The 19,069-nt window shown below is 38.5% G+C and overlaps 2 protein-coding genes across 2 annotated transcripts; one reads left to right on the forward strand and one right to left on the reverse strand.

The window, feature by feature from the left end:
- Window positions 1–493: 493 nt before the first annotated feature.
- LOC124255282 (coiled-coil domain-containing protein 170-like) lies at window positions 494–11,522 on the reverse strand. Its single transcript, XM_046689151.1, has 11 exons — window positions 11,173–11,522; window positions 9,767–9,837; window positions 9,307–9,352; window positions 9,050–9,145; window positions 8,511–8,918; window positions 8,113–8,298; window positions 6,031–6,348; window positions 5,278–5,478; window positions 4,524–4,940; window positions 3,082–3,318; window positions 494–2,433 (listed from the first exon to the last, which is right to left on the reverse strand). The coding sequence occupies exons 1-11, from the start codon at window positions 11,386–11,388 to the stop codon at window positions 2,107–2,109; spliced, it is 2,523 nt and encodes an 840-aa protein (XP_046545107.1). The 5' UTR covers window positions 11,389–11,522; the 3' UTR covers window positions 494–2,106.
- A 74-nt stretch (window positions 11,523–11,596) lies between these two features.
- LOC124255283 lies at window positions 11,597–17,632 on the forward strand. Its single transcript, XM_046689152.1, has 4 exons — window positions 11,597–11,785; window positions 14,558–14,785; window positions 15,437–15,600; window positions 17,512–17,632. The coding sequence occupies exons 1-3, from the start codon at window positions 11,714–11,716 to the stop codon at window positions 15,578–15,580; spliced, it is 444 nt and encodes a 147-aa protein (XP_046545108.1). The 5' UTR covers window positions 11,597–11,713; the 3' UTR covers window positions 15,581–15,600; window positions 17,512–17,632.
- The last annotated feature ends 1,437 nt before the right edge of the window (window positions 17,633–19,069 follow it).

The following is a 19,069-nucleotide window of genomic DNA, read 5'->3' on the forward strand; positions in this document are numbered from 1 at the left end:
AGATGTTTAACTGCAAAATATGTCGCCAAAGACAGTAAAACTACTAGAATATCACAGTCAGAGATCTAAAATTAGCATTAATTATACCACTATCTTGGATATTACAATGTAAAATGGGCTATAGATTGCCAGCAACTGAAGGTAGATCACCTTCCATGGGGATGAAGTGTTGTTTAGGGCACAAGTAGAAAATCCCTTCTCGCATGTTATTCAATTGTTTAAATAAACATTTTGAGAATTGTTTAGCTACTGTTGCTATTATATAGACATATGACATGAAATATTCAGTTAGTGTTAACTGACAGATGATATTCATCATAACTGTGGTCAAAGGGAGATAACCAGTCTTGAGCCTCATTTCAACTTTTTCGCCAGAGGACATAAGTACATGTAGTAACTGACAGTTATTCTCGGTAAGAGGTGGCACTGGTTACACTGCAGCTAGCACCTGCAAATATCACTCATATATAACAAATAAACCAAATACTGTAAGTATAGAAACTAGTAATATTTTATTCCACAGATTATATGTACAAAAAATGATGAAAATGAAACTACAGAAAATATAAAGTTATTAACATATAGACAGGTGGAATGTTTCACATCATGTTACAGATCTGGAAGATATTTTTGTAGACAGAATCATTAAAATACAAAATACTTGACTGCAGAATGAGAAGTGAGACAAAATATATGCTGGCAATATCCCTGAATAACACCCCAACATTTACCCTCTCCATCTGAGCCAGGCAATTGATAGAAACATTCTTGCACATTCATGCAAAACATGTGTTTTATTCCTGTGTGAAGCTTGGCTATTTGTTTGAGACAAGATTGCTACAAACCAAATCATCATTTTCTTGTGGTAGGAGGAAATAAACGTTTTTGTTCAGACTTTCTTTCTGGGCAATCTACAACAATAGCAAAACAGTTATTTTATGTAGCCCTGCTGTAATATCGCTGGAATATTGCAAACATTTGGTGTAAAAAACATACTCCATCACTCTCTCTCTCTCAGAATATCAAAAGGTTGTTTGCTAAGGTAAGAATGTGTCAACCTTGAATCATGAATGTATAACATATGGATCAACCAGTTATGTTTCCTTGAGCGCCAAGTTATTTAGATGAAGGGGGTAAACGTGAATGATGAAGAACAAATAAATTATTTAAAAAAATAATAACATTTATATTTTGTGTGTAGAATCTGGAATGTGTTCAGATCAGATCTAATGAATACACTTGTGCCAATTTATAATAAATTGTTGTTTTTTGTCTGTTTGCATGAAATCTCCGCATGTAAGATTAACATCAGTGAGCACCTTGGCAGTGAACACACATAACCTAATCCTGAATAAACACACTTGTTATCCTTCACACGAAGTGTACAAAAATAAGATAAAATATTTCCTATGGAATATTTAAAAATAATGATGATAATAAATAAAAGTGAATTCATTTAGTATAAAGTGACCATCTAGATATACAGTGAATAAACGTATCTACAACTACTTGATGTTGGACTAAAAAAGTGACAATTTGATGAAAACATGTTCAGGAAGTGTATACATGAAAACAATGCAGATGGAGAATGCTGAACAATCATTCTGTAACAATAATCAATAACAATTACAAGGCAACAGGACATATCACAGCTCATGATGATAAACAACTCTAAACAGTCATGGCCTCCACGTCAGGAAATCAGGGAAACAGCTGTAGTTTTTCAGAATAAATGACCATTTTATTTTTGTGGAATATGTGTCAGAATCAGTAACAGAGGATACTCCACCATTGACTAATTCCACTCACATTGGTAGTTATTTACCAATACAATTCCAATACTGTGCAGTTACTACACAGACAGATTTATCTTTTCTTATACCAATGCTTTAAGTGGATCTTTTAACAACGAAATGAAAGTGTGAAAGACCCCTTTACCTTAGATATGCGAGACCTAAGATCTGATAGGGTGTCTTAGCACTGATTTATGTTTAACCACTTGAAAGAATATCAACTGATATTTTTCTCCTTTACCCACACAATTCATTGACTATGGAGACATGTTTAATATACAATAAGGCATCTTCTAGAAGGGAGAGTTACAGTTTAATAAGATCTTGGGTCAATACGTCTTGTAGGGGACAGAGATCGCGCCCTGACTCGGGCCCGAGCTGCCCTCCTGCGGGACTTGTCACGTGACCTGCGGATGAGGGGGTCGGTGGCCTCCAGAGCCCGCCGTGTGGTGCTGTAGTCGCTGGCGAAGCCGTCCTCCATGTCAGCGAGGGCCTCCTCCAGATTCATGCTGGTGTGGGTCTGCTTATGGTGGGTGTGGATAAGCTTCTCTAAGCGGGAGATGATCTCGTAGTCTGGGACAGCCAGAGAGTTGATCTCGAGGCCCAGCATACGAGCCACCACATTGCGGAAGTCCAAAAGCTGTCAAATAATGATGATATTGCATGATGTGAAGAAACTGTTTTACACGTAGTATTTATGTCAATATATGCTAAAACTGTGGCTGTACCAGCATCACTATTTGAAACAGGCTGTGAGTTGTGATCACCCTGAAAGCCTGCCAATCACACCGCATGCTCATACAGCTTTGAGAGTCAGCATGGTGCTACAGATTCACTTATAATTCTTAGCCATTATGACCTTTGGAATTAGTCACATCAAAGACCCATGTATGATTCTGCACTTTCGTACAATGTATGACGCCCATTCTGGTGTCCCTCGTAATGGTATTTCTGGAATATTGCTAAAAGTGACTTAATGCAACACACTCACAGAGATCTTCACCAAACCACAAGGCGTACTCCAGTTAAGATACAAATATAATCAGCTATCCCCCAAACCACACAACACCTATAAGGAGATGTAACTGTTTAGTTTCATCTGACTGAGGCGGTGGGGTAGCCTAGTGGTTAAAGCATTCGCTCAACACACAAAGACACGGGTTCGATTCCCCACATGGATACACTGTGTGAAGCCCATTTCTGGTGTACCCCACAGAGCTATTGCTGGAATATTGCTAAATGTGGCGTAAAACTAAACTCACTCACTTGCCATCAGAGCTGCCCATACCTGTTTCTCTCTGTGCTGGATGGTCTGTAGCGCTGTCTTGGTGGTCCTGAGTTCACCAGAGAGAGCGTGCACAGCATTGTCGGACACAACCTTCTTCTCTTGGTTCTCGTTCTCGTGGTACTGCACCTCCGACTTCAGGTTGGCGATCTTCCGGCTCTGTTTCTTGCGTAACTCCTCAAGTTCGTCTACCTGATGAGCCAGCTCATCGATGTCCTTGCGCTGTTCAATGGTGCGTACCTGCCAAAGATAGACAAGTAAATGTGTATGACTGGTGTGTAACGCTGCACTCAGCAATATTGCAGCCACATGGGCTGTAAACTGAGGAAGAATACAGCAGTGATTGAGATTGTCAATGATCCTCGTTGTCAGTAACGATGACCCATAACTAACTAAGTCACCATGCCTGATCACCAGATTGATTACGCTGCCTCCTACAACAGGCATAGGTTGCTGGGGACCTCTTACCCTTAGGTTATGAGTGCTGTCCAAATATCTGCACACTGTTCTGATTGGTATCTCTTACCCTTAGGTTATGAGTGCTGCCCAAATATCTGCACACTGTTCTGGGTGCTGTTGTACAAACCAACCTTAGCGCTAAGGCTACCTTAAGTCCATGTTAAAGTATGGGAGTTACGGTCACCTTAGTGCTAAGATCGCTTTGTACAACAACACCCTGATTTCTATTTGACATCTATAAACGTTCACCTTTGTTGCGCCTAGGCTGGAATTTCTGAATATTTTTGTTACACTTGTTAGTCCATGCATAATCCAATCAAAATCATGTAACTTAATTGACATTATTTGTACAGAACACAGCTAATAAGCTATGGCATCCACTGGTGGTGCTATAGTCTAACAATATATTCAGCCTAGCATATTTAAGTTTGATAGTTTTGGATGCCACATGCAGTCCAGTGTTTCCGCTGACTTACTCATTTATCGGACACTGTGTCTGGAGACCTAACATTTTACCGTTCATGAATGAAATTTGCCGGTCATATCCTATTACCATACTGTAAGTACTCATTATAAAGTTATTTTTTGCCTGGGTATTTCCGAAACATAACAATTTTTGCGACCATGAAAGCACATTTCGCTTACCCATGATTTTTTTATTTTAATACATGATTATTTACCGGACACAGTGTCCGGCTGGCTTTCAATTTACCGCTCCCCAACAAATTTTACCGGCGATTTTCAGGTATATACCGGATAACGGAAACACTGCAGTCAGTCATGTATTCATGGATTGTGTCCATTGTGGGATATGATAATTATTGCAGATATATACAATCTCTTGCTTTTAATGCATGCACACTGAGCCAAACTTTCAATGTTTTAAAAACCTGCTTGATAATGGTTGTCGTTCATACATCAAGATGATTTGCCAAATTTAACACAAAAAAACTATTCACTAGTCCCAACTAGTGACCTTGTCTCACCTTCATTTCACTGCTGCCGAGCAGATGAGCCTTGAGGTTCTGGACTTCCTGTCTGGCGTCTGTCAACTGCAGCTTGTACTTGTCCACCAGCCTCTCCAGCTTCCGCACCCTCATCGACTCCCCGTCACGCTCCTTCTCCACGTCACTACGGCTATGCACTCGCTCCTCTAGACTTGTCATCTTCTTCCGGAGCAGGTCAATATGGAGGTCCTTGCTCTCCAACTGCTCCTTGAGACTCTTCACCTTGCGCTGAAGGTTGTATATATGGGTGCTGCGGTCGTTCAGTGCATCTCCTTCAAGTTTCACCAGTTGCGGCTCGCGTGCCATGATGGCGTCTATTGTCATGTCAAAGCCAAGGTCAAGGGCAATGTGGTCCATCTTCATCTTCTCACCCAATCGTTGCAGCAGACGCATGTACTGAAGATGGAGAGTATGTACATGTTACTGAAGTTGTACTCTCAGACAAGGTGATAATATTGAGTTTGTAAGGTTCACACTTTATTTTATAAACCAAATATTTAATGGATATTTAATTACATATTCGAAATCAATTCCAAATAATTTGATGAGGTAAGTCAAATGCAAAAGGAATATTGTGCATCCTGGGCCTTTGACATTTAATAAGCAACAGAGAATCCATTGATTGTGTTTAAGTATGAAACCGTAATGAGAAGAAGCCATCATTCCTTCAACCCAGTTCCATAAAAATTACACTAAAAGTTCAAATGGTTGCTATCCTAAAATGTTTTCCCACCTTTTCTTTCTCTGTCTTGAGCCCTTCACGGAGTACATCCCCAGCTGCAAGCTCGCCTTCTGTACATCGCAGTCTTTGTTCCAGATCATACAAGCTGGTCTCATTTTGCTTGAACCTCTGGTTGGATGATCGATTCATCTGATACTGATTGTCCAGCTGTTCTGTTAGGTCTTTCACTCGGGATTCCAGACTCCCCAGTTGCTGCAAAGGGAAAATACACTCGGTCATCGAAATCAGGCTAACAAATGAGATCTCTTGGTTGAGATCAAACAATCAATTCTAGGACATAGCTACAATGAACCTGCATCAAAATGCTTTGCAGACCATTGTAACAGTTTTAGACAACATGACATCACAATCCAATGACATCATTAATTGTTCTGCTACTGCAGCTGATGACAGAACTTTTTACACTTAACACAATGGTCATTACTGTGTGCAAACTGAAACAGTTTCAAGAATGATGTTGGATGAGATGGATGTCTTTTGATATAAAATATATTAACAGCCATCAATAAAAGTTTCCATCTTCCTGGCATTTCACAGTTTCAAACTTTCATTTAGGCGAAGAGACATGAATGTCTGTATCATCATACTATCACTAGTATCAGCAGAGTGAAATACACCTATAATCTTCCTCTGTGTCTTATACAAATGCAGGGAGATCCATTTTGGTTCCATTCAAGATAAAACAACTCAACTCCTGATTTTAGCTAGACTCATATGAAGAATAATTATTGCTTCTATACTCACTATTTCATACTCCTTGTTTGTCTGTGCCATCCTCCTAATATTGTCCTTGATCATGTCTTCACTGGGCTCAACCATGGTGTAGGAGTTGCTCAGGAGACCCGCGATCTGCTCCCGGAACAGATGGTACTGGTTCTCCCAGCTGCGAACATTGTGCGACGTCTCACGCACCTCCCGATCCAAAGATGATAGACGTCCCTGTCTCAGTTCCAGCTCACCCCGAGTGGCATCCAGGGACCTCTGGTTAGCATCTAGCCTCTCCTTCATCAACTCAATCTCCCGCTCCACTTCTCGTTTCCCTGCCAATGCGTTGTCTCTTTCCTGGGGATAATGTACAGGAAATGTTAACAAGAAGACAAAGTCATCAATATCCCCCGCAATGGCAAAATACTCTTCATGAATATGTCTACGACTTATGATTATGTCAAATGTTTTGGTGTGTATATAAAAAAGTGGAAGGAGAGTATTGAAAGGTTTTAAAAGAAAGGAGCACTACCACCAGTTTCAGTCTAAGTCAAACTTGTTGGCATGGAAATGCAAAGATATTTTATTTAGAATCCAAAATTACCAAAAGGCACCAGTACACCACCAGACCAATCTATGTGCCAAGTTTGGTGAAGAAATAGTGAACGGTTTTAGAGTTCTGCTCCGGAAAAGAGCACTATCACCAATTTCAGTCAAAATCAAACTTGTTGCCATGGAAACGCAAAATATATTTCATTCAGAAATCCGAAACTACCAAAGGCACCAGTACACCACCAGACCAACCTATGTGCCAAGTTTGGTGAAGAAACATTTAACGGTTTTAGAGTTCTGCTCCGGAAAAGAGCACTACCACCAATTTCAGTCTAAGTCTAACTTCTTGTCATGGAAACACCAACAAATATTTAATTCAGAATGCCAAAAATACCAAAAGGCACCAGTACACCATCAGGCCTATCTATGTGCCACGTAGGGTGATGAAATAGTGAACAGTTTTAAAGTTCTGCTCCAGAAAAGAGCACTACCACCAATTTCAGTCAAAGTCAAAAGTGTTGCCATGGAAACACACAAAATATATTTAATTCAAATTTCCAAAACTAGCAAAAGGCACCAGTACACCACCACACCTATCAATGTGGAAAGTCTGGTGAAGAAACAGTGATTGGTTTTAAAGCTCTGCTCCGGAAAAGAGCACAACAACCAAATTCAGTCGACGTCGAACTTGTTGCCACGGAAACACAAAAAATATTTTCTTAAAAAATACAAAACTACCTAAAGGCACCAGTACACCACCAGACCAATCTATGTGTCAAATTTGGTGAAAACATATTGAATGCTTTTAGAGTTCTGCTCTGGAAAAGAACACTACCACCAATTTTACTCAAAGTCAACTTTGTTGCCATGGAAACGCAAAAAGTATCATGATAAGAAATCCAAAACTACCAAAAGGCACCAGTTCACCACCAGACCTATCTAATGATGTAATTGATAATCACGCATATATCATACATATTTTATAAACCATTCAATGTTTCTGGGTTATCACTATTCATAAAGTAGAGTGTACATTTCATGATACTCCCACTGACTTTGTCTTGAACTTGGTGACCCTGTTTGTATATTATGGTTTACAGGTGATCAATGTAGAAAGTTTTACAACAAACTTTTCAAAAAGTACATGCTTGCATTCATAATGAAAAATTACTCAAACTATGAAATAAATATATCTTCATACTGACAGGGTCACAAATCAAATAACTGTAAGCATTTGGTGTTTTTTAGCACTTCTAGATATTTCTTGTTTAACACTGATTTATAATCAGTTCACCATCTCTTAGAATAAATAAACAATCCCCAGACTACAACTTTCCAAAATCTTAATAATGATCACAAATGAAAAATCTAGGCACAGTGAAATCTGATTAACCCGATGATGTGTTGACATATTATTTGAGACCAGTAACTTCATGGTTTCTACAGTATCGTTATAAGCATTTGTTATGTCGGTAGCCTTGAACTGCAGGTAACATTCAATGATGTCATTAACAAGCTACACTGCAATAATAACTGATTTTTAAAAATTCCACAATAATCCTGATTTACCATTCTGATGGAGTCAATTTCACTTGTGTATCTTGTGGCCACCTTCTGCTCACGTCCGACCTCTGACACCAGCCTCATTATGGTTTCCCGACTGGCTTTGGTCTCCATTTCTGTGTTGTTCAAGGCTTCATTCAGGGACAGCAGTTTCCCTTTCAACATAGCGTTTTCCTGCATCAGATCTGTTAACTGGAAGATGAAAAATGCCAGTTCTATTACCACATATTTCAGATATCAATTATTTACTAATCTAATAAATAAGAACAAACGGCCCTACAAAGAACATAAACTATTTAATCTGACAAACACCATAAGAAATACATTTTGGCACAATAACATTAATTGTGACATTTTCAGTTGTCTTCCTGTATATTATTTAAAAAGTTAACTTTGCACCTTACCTTCCTGACAATGGTTTCGACTGAAGCGGGTGTAGACTCATACAAGTCGTCAACTCTAAGCAGTCCACTCAGATGGGCCTGGAGTTCTGAAAGCCTCTTCTGGCACTCATCACCTCGGGCCTCGGATGCCTCGCGCTCTTCCAACTGTTTCCTGAGTCTCCCCTCCAGCTCCAGGATGCGATCCTGGCTGTCACGGTTCTCCCTCTGCAGTGTTCCAATGGCGAACTCGCTGCGTCCAGCGACCGTTTCGATAGACCCAGCCTTGTCCTCCAGTTCGCGAACCCTGTCTCGGAGCGACTGCACCAGGGCTGTCAACTTGGCTTCGTTTTCGCGATTTGTCTCCAGCAAATGCTGAAGCTCCTTCACTTTTATAGACTTCAATTCTAATTCACTTTCTGCCTCCCTCAGCTGAAAAATATTGATAATGTAACCTTATACTCTTTACAAAAACTTTTTGATCATGGATGCTTATACTAGCAGCATATCAATCAATGCTTGAACACCTAAAAGTAAAAAATCAGTAAATTTAATCATTCTACCTGTATCTGCATTTTCTCAAACTTGACCTGCATAGATGCCAATTCACTGCGGGACTGTTCCACTGCTGTCCTGTCTCCCAAGAACAGAGTGTCCACCTGCAGGTAGAATATAGTTATATACATAATTTTTCTTAGTCAGGGTCACTGGAAGAGCCTCCTCCACTCTATATTTATTCTCCAGGTAAATCAACTTGTGTCATTTCATGTAATATGGGTAACACTGGATAGTTTACTGTAGACAATATCAAATATCTTACCCGCAATGGATCAGGTGATCTGTGAATTCTTGGCGCAGAGTCCAAACTGAAAAACAAATAAAAACTGAATGTGTTAAAAATGTGAAAATGAAAAGCTCATAAAATAAAAATAAATACAAGACGTCTCATAGTTTAAACCCTTTAACCATAATCAAGTTACAATCATATCACATTTAACATGTTTTGACAGTTTTGGGATGAGAAGCTCTAAACCTTTTCAAATGTCCATGTTCATCATTGATGACACAAAACTGGTCATATTTTATACATGATTAAGTCAGTTTCAAGAGTATTTATTGATATATCATATGTCTCTGTGAAAGAAACAGGAGTGTTGTTTATAATGATTACATAGAAATGGATTTTTGTAAATAAACAAGACCTAAGGCAAACAGGTGGCAAATTGAAAATTAAACATCTTCCACATTGATTGTAGTTTGATAATAACCAGAGTATTTACCTTGACAATTGCTGTATGAGGGCATCTTTCTTTCTAAGCTCATCTCTGGCAGATTTAAGCTGATCAGACAGCTGAAATTGAGGCATCCAAATAATATACATGTATTAAGGACATATAAAGAGTAAAACATATGTATCAGTATTTAATTTGTTTTTAGCAGCTTTCTGTTGAACATAAAGAAGTGCCAGTTCATGGTTTTACAGATTACATTTCTATTTTCGGGTATCTATCTATCATGTGTGTTTATTCAGGTCCAAATACATATGTTTTATAAAGTCTGGTTCACTTAATTTATAAACAATATCTGTTTGTTAATTACATCATCAACAAAACTAAGTATTTACAAACCAGTCTCCATATGAAAATATTTTCATTAATTCATTATCTTGAATCTATCATTTTGATTAAACTTCTATTAATTAAAGTGAATTATAAAACAAACTGTTATTTTCAAAGTTGAGATTACCCAATTACAGATTCAGTGAAAACAGAGCACCAGACATAATTCTTACTAACAGGCATCAAGAATAATCTTTTAGCTATATTCACTGTTATTGACATCTATTGTTTGTCCATCACTTAGATAAACAAAGCAAAACAAACCCAGATCAAAATTATGTTTCCTTTTCAAGATAACTGTACTAAATGACTTTTTGCACATCACAAAAAGATTATTAAATTTTAACTGACTTTTTCAAATTTGACATAACCTACAACTCATATAAATGACTTAAAACAAACCCATGTTGTGCTGCTAGGTAGCATGTAAATAATACCTCAAGGGAGATCACTCTTGGTTGTTATGCAGGGAAACACATAAATATTGGATAATGTATTATTTTTTTAAAATATATAACTAATGAAAATAGTTTCATTTTTGTAGCAATAATTTCTATTACCTGACAAAAATATAAAACATCCGGTTGAACATTTACACTTAATTATGACTGACACACTAAAATTCCCATCATCCACAATATTGATCTATTGTCATTAATTGGTTGAAACCTACATTTACAGGAAATTCTGAAGCTGAAGTTTTATGACATGTACAAAGGACATTTGTGAACAGTGGGTATTTAAATCATAACATTTGACATTTGCTTCAGTAAGATAGGTAAATAGTCTCATCAAGTTCAAGACTCGACATGTCTACAATAAGGAGGAAAGGGGGTATGTGGCTTTAATCTTATTTACAGATGTTGCATATAACATTTCTAATACAAGCATCGTAATAAATACTTTTAAGTATAAAATACTTTTATTTTACAGGCATGTTCTTCTGTCAATCCGACTGTTACCATGCCAGTGATGATTTGCCGGGTCTCCGAGTGTTGTCCCATTACAAAGACTATATATGTTAATATAAGGGTGATTTAATGAAAATACATCGATCACACTCTCACCTCGGTAACCGCTCGTCGGCTAACGTCTCCCTGGTTGTATCTGCACAAGTACTGGTTAGCTGATGGAGATGTTGGCTGATATCTGATGCCAAGTTCTTCTTCTAATTCACGTATCCGTCTGGCAGAAGGGGAAGTGCCATCTAAAATCCTGTTTCTGTTCAGTTGACCGATATATGGCAGATTTTCTCTGTCCAAGTCCCTAATATAGTTAGCCATTGCTGACCAGTATGCTTCTTTTCGTTAAATTTGCGTGATTATTAAATTCCGTGATGGGAGCAGTGAGGTTGAGAGAACCAAGTCATACACACTCGCGAAACTCCCTAACCGAGTGTGACATAGCAACTGGGACAACACTACATAACAACCAAGCACCTGCTCCAGGGCTTCGCCCTTTTCCGGATAGCTTCGGAAAAGACGGAGAAGACCGAAGTGGGAATTACGTTCGGTCGTTCTTGAAGGTCAAGGTGGATCCATTCGGAGAAAACCAATAGGGTGTTTTATTGGTGTATTTTCGGAAAGAGATCAAGGATCAAGGAACAAAATGTTCTACAAATACTGCGGAATGACCGGGGCTCTTGTTCCATCATCACAGCTTGCAGCATATCAGCCACAAGTAAGCTGACCACTGTCTGTTACACACATTGTCCAATTTTCGTTCACTTATGGCATGGTCAATATCACCCTGGGCCTGATTCTGCGTATACCATATCTGTATACAGATCAGCTAAATTGTGTCCTCTTGATTGTGATTTTGAGAATTGTAAGTATCCATGGATTTGATATTGGAGGATGAAACCATGAAAAATAATGGAAATGAGATCAGTGATCTATATGCTCACAAAATGCTTAAAACACTAGTAGATGATACCGGGTTTCATTCGTTAGAACTATTCTTTTTAGTCATGGTTTTGGAAATGTATGGATCGCTCAAAATGTACTAAGTATTACACAATATTTGATCAAATTATTCCAGCAGAGATGCAAAGACATTTATCAACAGGACTGGTATAATGAAATAACGTCATCAACCTGTGTCAACTTTTATTCAGAATATAAATATTGTATTAATACAGAAATTTACCTTTCAAAGATTAAATCACCACAACTTAAGCGTACGCTTACTAAATTTAGATGTAATGCTTACAACTTCAAAGTCCAAGTGGCGTGATTTGCCAAAACTTCAAATGCAATAGATATCCAATGTCCATTCTGCAATTTATCGCAAGAAGATGAGTATCATGTATTACTTGTATGCCCGAAATATTTAGAAATAAGAGAAACATATTTGCCTTATTTTTTCTATAACCAACCTTCGAGACAAAAATTCTGTATGCTACTTCGCACAGAAAATATTGACTTGTTGTTTAAGCTAGCCCTTGTGTTGTACCACATACTTATGTTGAGAGAAAAAATGTAAATTGTGAATGGGTGTTTATGGATTTATTGATGTTCCTATAACTCGCGTATTTACAGGTTTCGCATAAATGCACTGTTCTTATTGTACGCATGTACTATTGGCCTCAGGGCCACATATACAAATAAATATGTCTGTCTGTCTGTTTGTCAAAATGCCTTTGAAATACCTTCAGTAATGATTAACGTAGGGTACTAAATAGACACATCATGATGGACTTCATATAATGATACATTAGAAAAGGGAGAATTACATGGAGGAAGACCGAAACGACAAGGCAATGTAAATGTTAGTTCCTCCAGAGCTAAATTGTGAAACAAATTAATGAGCACACAAGATGTCAACAATCAAGATACATAAACACACTTTTTATTATGAATACACAATGCCGTTTAGCAAGTGTTCAAATAGTACACATGTTATATTTGTGATTACACTTTCTCAGTAAAGTACAGATTCTAGTACTTTTGTATGGTTGAGTCCATCCAGGATTTGAACCCACATCTCAAGAGTCAGGCACTTAATTGCCCCACTTGTGGAAGCTGCAGTGGGTTAGATGGCTGACTTTGTACAGAACAGATTCTAGTGCTTTTTATTGGGTTGAGTCCCATCCAGGATTTGAACTCACTGGCACCTGATCACCAGCAAACAAAGTCAGCCATCTAACCCACTCTGCTACCACAGCTTCCACAAAAGTGAAAGTCTGACAACTGGTTGTGTAGAGCACAGACTTTGTGTACCCCTCTGATAAATGTATATGGGTGCTGCTCCCACAATGCCATATAGAAAGTGGATTAATGTAACATATGTTATATTTGGGATTACAGTTTCTCAGTAAAACTGAGTGGGTTAGATGACTGACTTTGTGTGCTGGCAATTAGGTGCCTGACTCTGAGGGTGTGGGTTCAAATCTTGAATGGGATTCAACCCAATAAAAAAGTACTGGAATCTGTACTTTACTGAGAAAGTGTAATCCCAAATATAACATGTGGTACATTTTACCACTTTCTAAATGTCATTGTGTATTCATCCTGAGGACTAGTTGAAATTTACTCCTTTTAAATCTTTTGCTATATATACTAGCCACATAAAGAAACTGTGCACACAGAAAATTCCTTCAGAATTGGAATACAACACAGAAAAGACGAAATGATGTGGACACTTTATAAGCTGAAGTTTCGGGCCACAACAACATGTCAAAAGAACATGAACAAGTCAATAACGGGTATGACCATCATGCACGTGAAGCACAGCAGTGCATCGACGACGCATAGAGGCTACCAAATGAGCATTGAAGGCCTGGGGAATGTTTGGGACGTGGTCACTGCCGTCTGGAACCTGTGTCTGAGATTATTCACCCGAATCCATCTGTCCTGTCATGGCGTCGTTACTCGTGGACGCCCAGAACGTGGGTGGTCGGCAAATCATTACTGTTTCCATAACGCCTGACCAATGCAGATATCGTGTTACGATGACATTGGAAATGTGCTGCCACCTGTTGTTGGCTCATGCCTGCTCGAACCATTCCAATGGCTTCATGACGTTGAGCAGATGTTCATCTTGGCATGGTGTGCATGTGACTTCTCATGTGAATTTGTGAGCGTTTGCATGACCAAAGATCAAGCTTTCGACAGTGACAGCAATTTCTGAGTTTCACATGTTGTGTGCAGCTGCACAGGCTGCGGTGCAGTAACACATTGCAAGTCCATAGGCCACCATCAATGACGTCACATCGCCTGGCACCTGCATGAGCATTTGATTGTCTCCAATACTTGCTATGTTCACACCTTTATTCATGTATAAAGACGCTGTCTGCCTATCTTTATATTTTCTGTGTGCACAGTTTCTTTATGTGGCCAGTATATATATATGTTTCCATTATTAGAACTTCTCAGCTTAACTCTGTTGAAAAGGAAGCATTACCTATTGTATTGTTTCAATTTTATTATATCACTCCACTGATCTTTGCAGGGTGTGACACCATACAGTGGGAGAATCTCACAGATTCTGTTTGATTCATCAAAGACGAAAGCAGTGAGTGAGCCTGAAGCAGTATACCGTGGTTCGGCCCCAGCAAGAGGTGTAGCTCCCTCTCCCCCACAGGCTGCCAGCATCCCCACAACTGGATCCGGCAGCAGAGGAATTGTTCCTGCTAGTCAAGATTACAGCAAGATAGTTGCATTACAAAATCTTATGACGGTAATGACAAGGGCAATTACTTGCCATCTAACTTATATTTTGTAAATAAATCATGATAGCAAAACCTTAGGTCAGTGGCAAATAAATGGTTTTAGCAAAAGAACACTGCTGGATCAGACCATATAATCTATGGTATTTCTGTAGCAATGTAATTGCAAAGAGGACCAGTACATTGAAGGTATCCAATACTATCCATGTCAAAATATTTGCAGTGAATAAAGTTACCCAAGGGTAATTTTGAATATTAATGAAAGTTGTGTTCAAATGCTTGAAGTAACTTGTTTCTTTGTATGATTCATGAATCAACACAGTCAAAATAGGTGTCTACCGAGTGACTTGATTCAGAAATGATATAATTAGGCGTATTTTTTCTATTACTAGAAGTAATATCATTCTTCAAGGGATTGTTTCTGCATTGATGAGTGTGTTCCAGCATGAACTACATGTATCATGTTACAAGAGTTCTTTTGAATATATTAATACATCATCATATTAACATAAAACCAATATGAAGATAACCACTTCCATCCTTCCTCCTGTTGTGATATTGCCGGAATATTGCTAAAAGCTGTGTAAAACCCAACTCACTCACTCCTTCCTTCCTTACTTTGAATATGCTGATGTTTTACTTAGTTTCTGTTCAATTCCTAGAAAAGTGATGGGAAGCTGGTGTGGCAGAAGCTTGGTCGTGATCGTGGGATGTACATATTTACCCTAGGGCTCACAGCTATTGGTACCGTCATGACTGGTGTCCTGCTCTACAAACTCTCCTTCCCCACCAAACCACAGGACTGATGATGGTCAACTTAGTTCAGGTACAAAGATGGATGCCAGGGCGTGATGGGTTGGGAAGGCATTAAGTGCATATGTGTGTGACCCATGCTATTTCAATTTAAAGAAAATATGAAATGTCATATAGTATATGTGATTGTCACTGATTGACTTACCCAGGTATCCCGGGGCATCATATTTCCATCATGAAAGTTTTTGATGAAAAACGGCAGTTTTCGGATTAACACGATCTGACTGTGTATACATTGGATCTGTATATAGAGCCATGGCTTTGTTTTGAATTCTGGTTTTAGTGACATAATGCTAAAACAGCTTTGCAATTAATTGTCATGATTGAAACAAGAAGCAATATTACCAGTTTTTGACTACCTTGTGTGTTATCTCAAATACTAGTAATGTGTTTTAGATTCAGGATTTCATTCCCTATGTCTTAGTGCTCTAGGAAGCATCAGTTTCAGTCTCCTGAATCTATTAAATCTTTCAAGGGCATGCTATATCATGTCAAGATTTTGAACTGAGGTCTTTCTTGAAAGGAGGGCAGTTTGACTGCTTTGGGGGTTTTTTCAAGCTGATGAACAACAAAATTCTTCAATATATTTAGAGATAACGATGATTATTCCCCTTTAAACACGTTGACTGCCACCACAAGTATACTAGTAGTATGGCTGAATTTGCCACTACGAGTTATCTCGTAGCTATATCAGTGGTAATTTACAACAAGTTTCACATGTTGGCAAAACAGGCACAAGAAGCAAATGCCTCCTGGTGGTAACAAAGAAGGCCAGGAGACGTTTGTTTGAACATGATGAAATTAATGCAAAAAATGCAGGTTTCCCTTTATTGTTTATAAAGTGACACATGTTCTTTTTCTGGATATGTTGGAGTCATGTCAGGTTTGTCATATGTGACAAAGCTCACAATAAACAATGTAACTCACCAGGGTTTTTGGGCCATATTTAAGGCAGTCAAAGAATGACACAAGTGAGAAGGAGCTGACAAACCTAGCACCATTATCAGCTCATTACTTTCTAGCTTGCCAAAGGGCATCCTCCATAATCTCCAGGGTATACTGCAGTGTTTGAAATTAACTTTTTTAGGAAGTAGCAAGTACTTGCTACCCGGTTTAAAAATAGGTAGCAAAATCCCTTACCTGGTAGCAGCATTTTTTTGTATTGTGTAAAATACATCACATAATCAGTTCATAAGTAAGTACCTCTGCATACTGGTGGTATATTATTTATCAAGTTATGCAAAAATAATACCTTTACTTGTACTAGCAGACGATGTTATATCGCCCTTACGCTTCAGGAAATGATGAATGTCCATTATCAAACATTGGAAGCAGTATTGTTATATTTCTGTGCATGCAAGTTGACTGGTTCTCTGTTGCAATTATGCAAGTTTTGCGATGCGTAAGTGACCAAGAAAAGCTACGATGAGCATTTTTTGGAAATTAAAAAACCAGTATCGGTAAGTTTACAAGTGAAAGTGCACAAGTGGAGATCTTTCCTTTGAAAATGACGGCTAATTGATGAACGTAAGCAGTTTAACTAAAAATACCAGGTAGCAAGTTGTTGCTACTGTATGTTTTATTCAGGTAGCAAAATAGGATTTTGAATAGCAAATTTGTGACCTTGAAGTGTTAATTTCGAACCCTGATACTGGAACGTATTCCCTGGAGATTATCGAGGATGGCCAAAGGGACACTACTCTGTGCAGCCAATTGCTGTGCCTTTCAGGACAGGAACATCTCAGCTTTATGAAGTAAAAATATATGCATAAATATATAATAAGGAACAAATTCTTGACCAACGAATGGTGTTGTGCACACAGTTTCTGCCTTATGCCAGGATGATAACTGGAATAAATATCATCACATAACAGAATATATCCTTAGCCTTATTGTAGTAAAATATTGTTTCTTTATGTTTCAGAATGTATGTATGTAAGATAGTTGCTGATGTTGCTGGGCCAGACACTCCGTGGGCACACCTCCATACTGGAACAGTTCTTGGCAATACAGCCTTGTACAAACTTAATAAATCATCAATATTATTGTCTTGTTTTAACCTTGTTTTCTTCTCTTCATCCATCTATATTGAGATTGAAAAGGAGCCTCAGTGATAAGATTCTGAACCTAGGGAGAAAATCTAGACTTGCTTCATTTAGGACTAGCACATTACAGTAAAGGGTGTGCTGAAGGAAAAACTGATATTGTTCAGGACAGTGAGACAGACTACTGGGATTGAAAGGCACAGACCTACAAATATTGTATTGGAGGGAGGTCTGGTTTTAGGCTGCTTTTTTTGCCATATCTTGCTAGATCGGTACCTGGGAATAATCTTCCAGCCTTCAGTCCATATTTGGAAATGAGCACTTTTTGGCTACAGTATTTTCATCACACCTATTTTTCACATCACTGAGTTCTCTTGTGGTGTCACCATAGAGGTGTTCACTGTGAAATTGTTAACACACACAGTAGATAGTCTTGGTTGTATCCTTTCCATACAATATTTGGCATCGGAGGGACTTATAGTGGTCTATTAAAATTATATTCCTGAAGGATTTGTTATTGACTCCATTTGTTAGCAGACAAATCGGAATCTCAGAGTTTGTTTTGATAATATTGACGAGATATGTCCCTTTGACTGTCAGACACACCTCTCTGAAAATGCCCTGAAGATCTGCTTGAAAGAAAGGGTATTACTGGTAGGACGGCTCATAAAGATGAGTGAAAGCAACCCCATACGTACAAGCAGTTGTACACATTGCATTACACAGTGATCGCTTCAACATATCTTGCCCATCTTTATGGACCATTTCACCAATAATACATTAAGTTGTAATCTGATGTTCTGGGTGATTTTGCTAGTCAAAACGTTCCGTCTGTAAAGAACCGAGCTGTTTGCCGAGCTTCAAAAATATCCTTCAAATGTTTTAATACAGTGTTACTGTTTGGCAGTCCTAGCCAATATATGATGTGCTGTAACTGCATCTATATTATTCACATATATACGGTGTTAGCGCACACGTCCACGCATATGCACACATACGGCTTTTACCAAAATGAACTGACTTCACTGTCTTAGCCGTTGGTGGAATGTTGCCATGCAAATTCATTACTATACAGCATAGGGAATGGAGATCTTAGTACGTTTCTTACGCTCGCAAGCACATTGCTCTAACTAAGACCGATGATGATTCGGGTTAGAATTGGTCTTCTGCAACCCATTGGTGAGGGCCCATAGCTGGAAGAGGCGACTAACGAGGTCGGGTGGTGAGGGTCGTTGACTTGGTTGACACATGTCATCGTACCCCATTTGTGTAGATCGATGGTAATAATGTCAATCATTAGATTGTCTGGACCCAAACTCGGTTATTTCCAGACAGCCGCTACATGGCTGTAATATTAATTGTTGAGTGCGGCGTTACGCAACAAATATAAACTTTTGCAAAACGATTTCACCACTTGGTTAAATGTTGCCGAACTAA

Source organism: Haliotis rubra, unplaced genomic scaffold, assembly GCF_003918875.1.
Source record: "Haliotis rubra isolate DU_JTF1 unplaced genomic scaffold, ASM391887v1 Scf6, whole genome shotgun sequence".
Taxonomy (NCBI): domain Eukaryota; kingdom Metazoa; phylum Mollusca; class Gastropoda; order Lepetellida; family Haliotidae; genus Haliotis; species Haliotis rubra.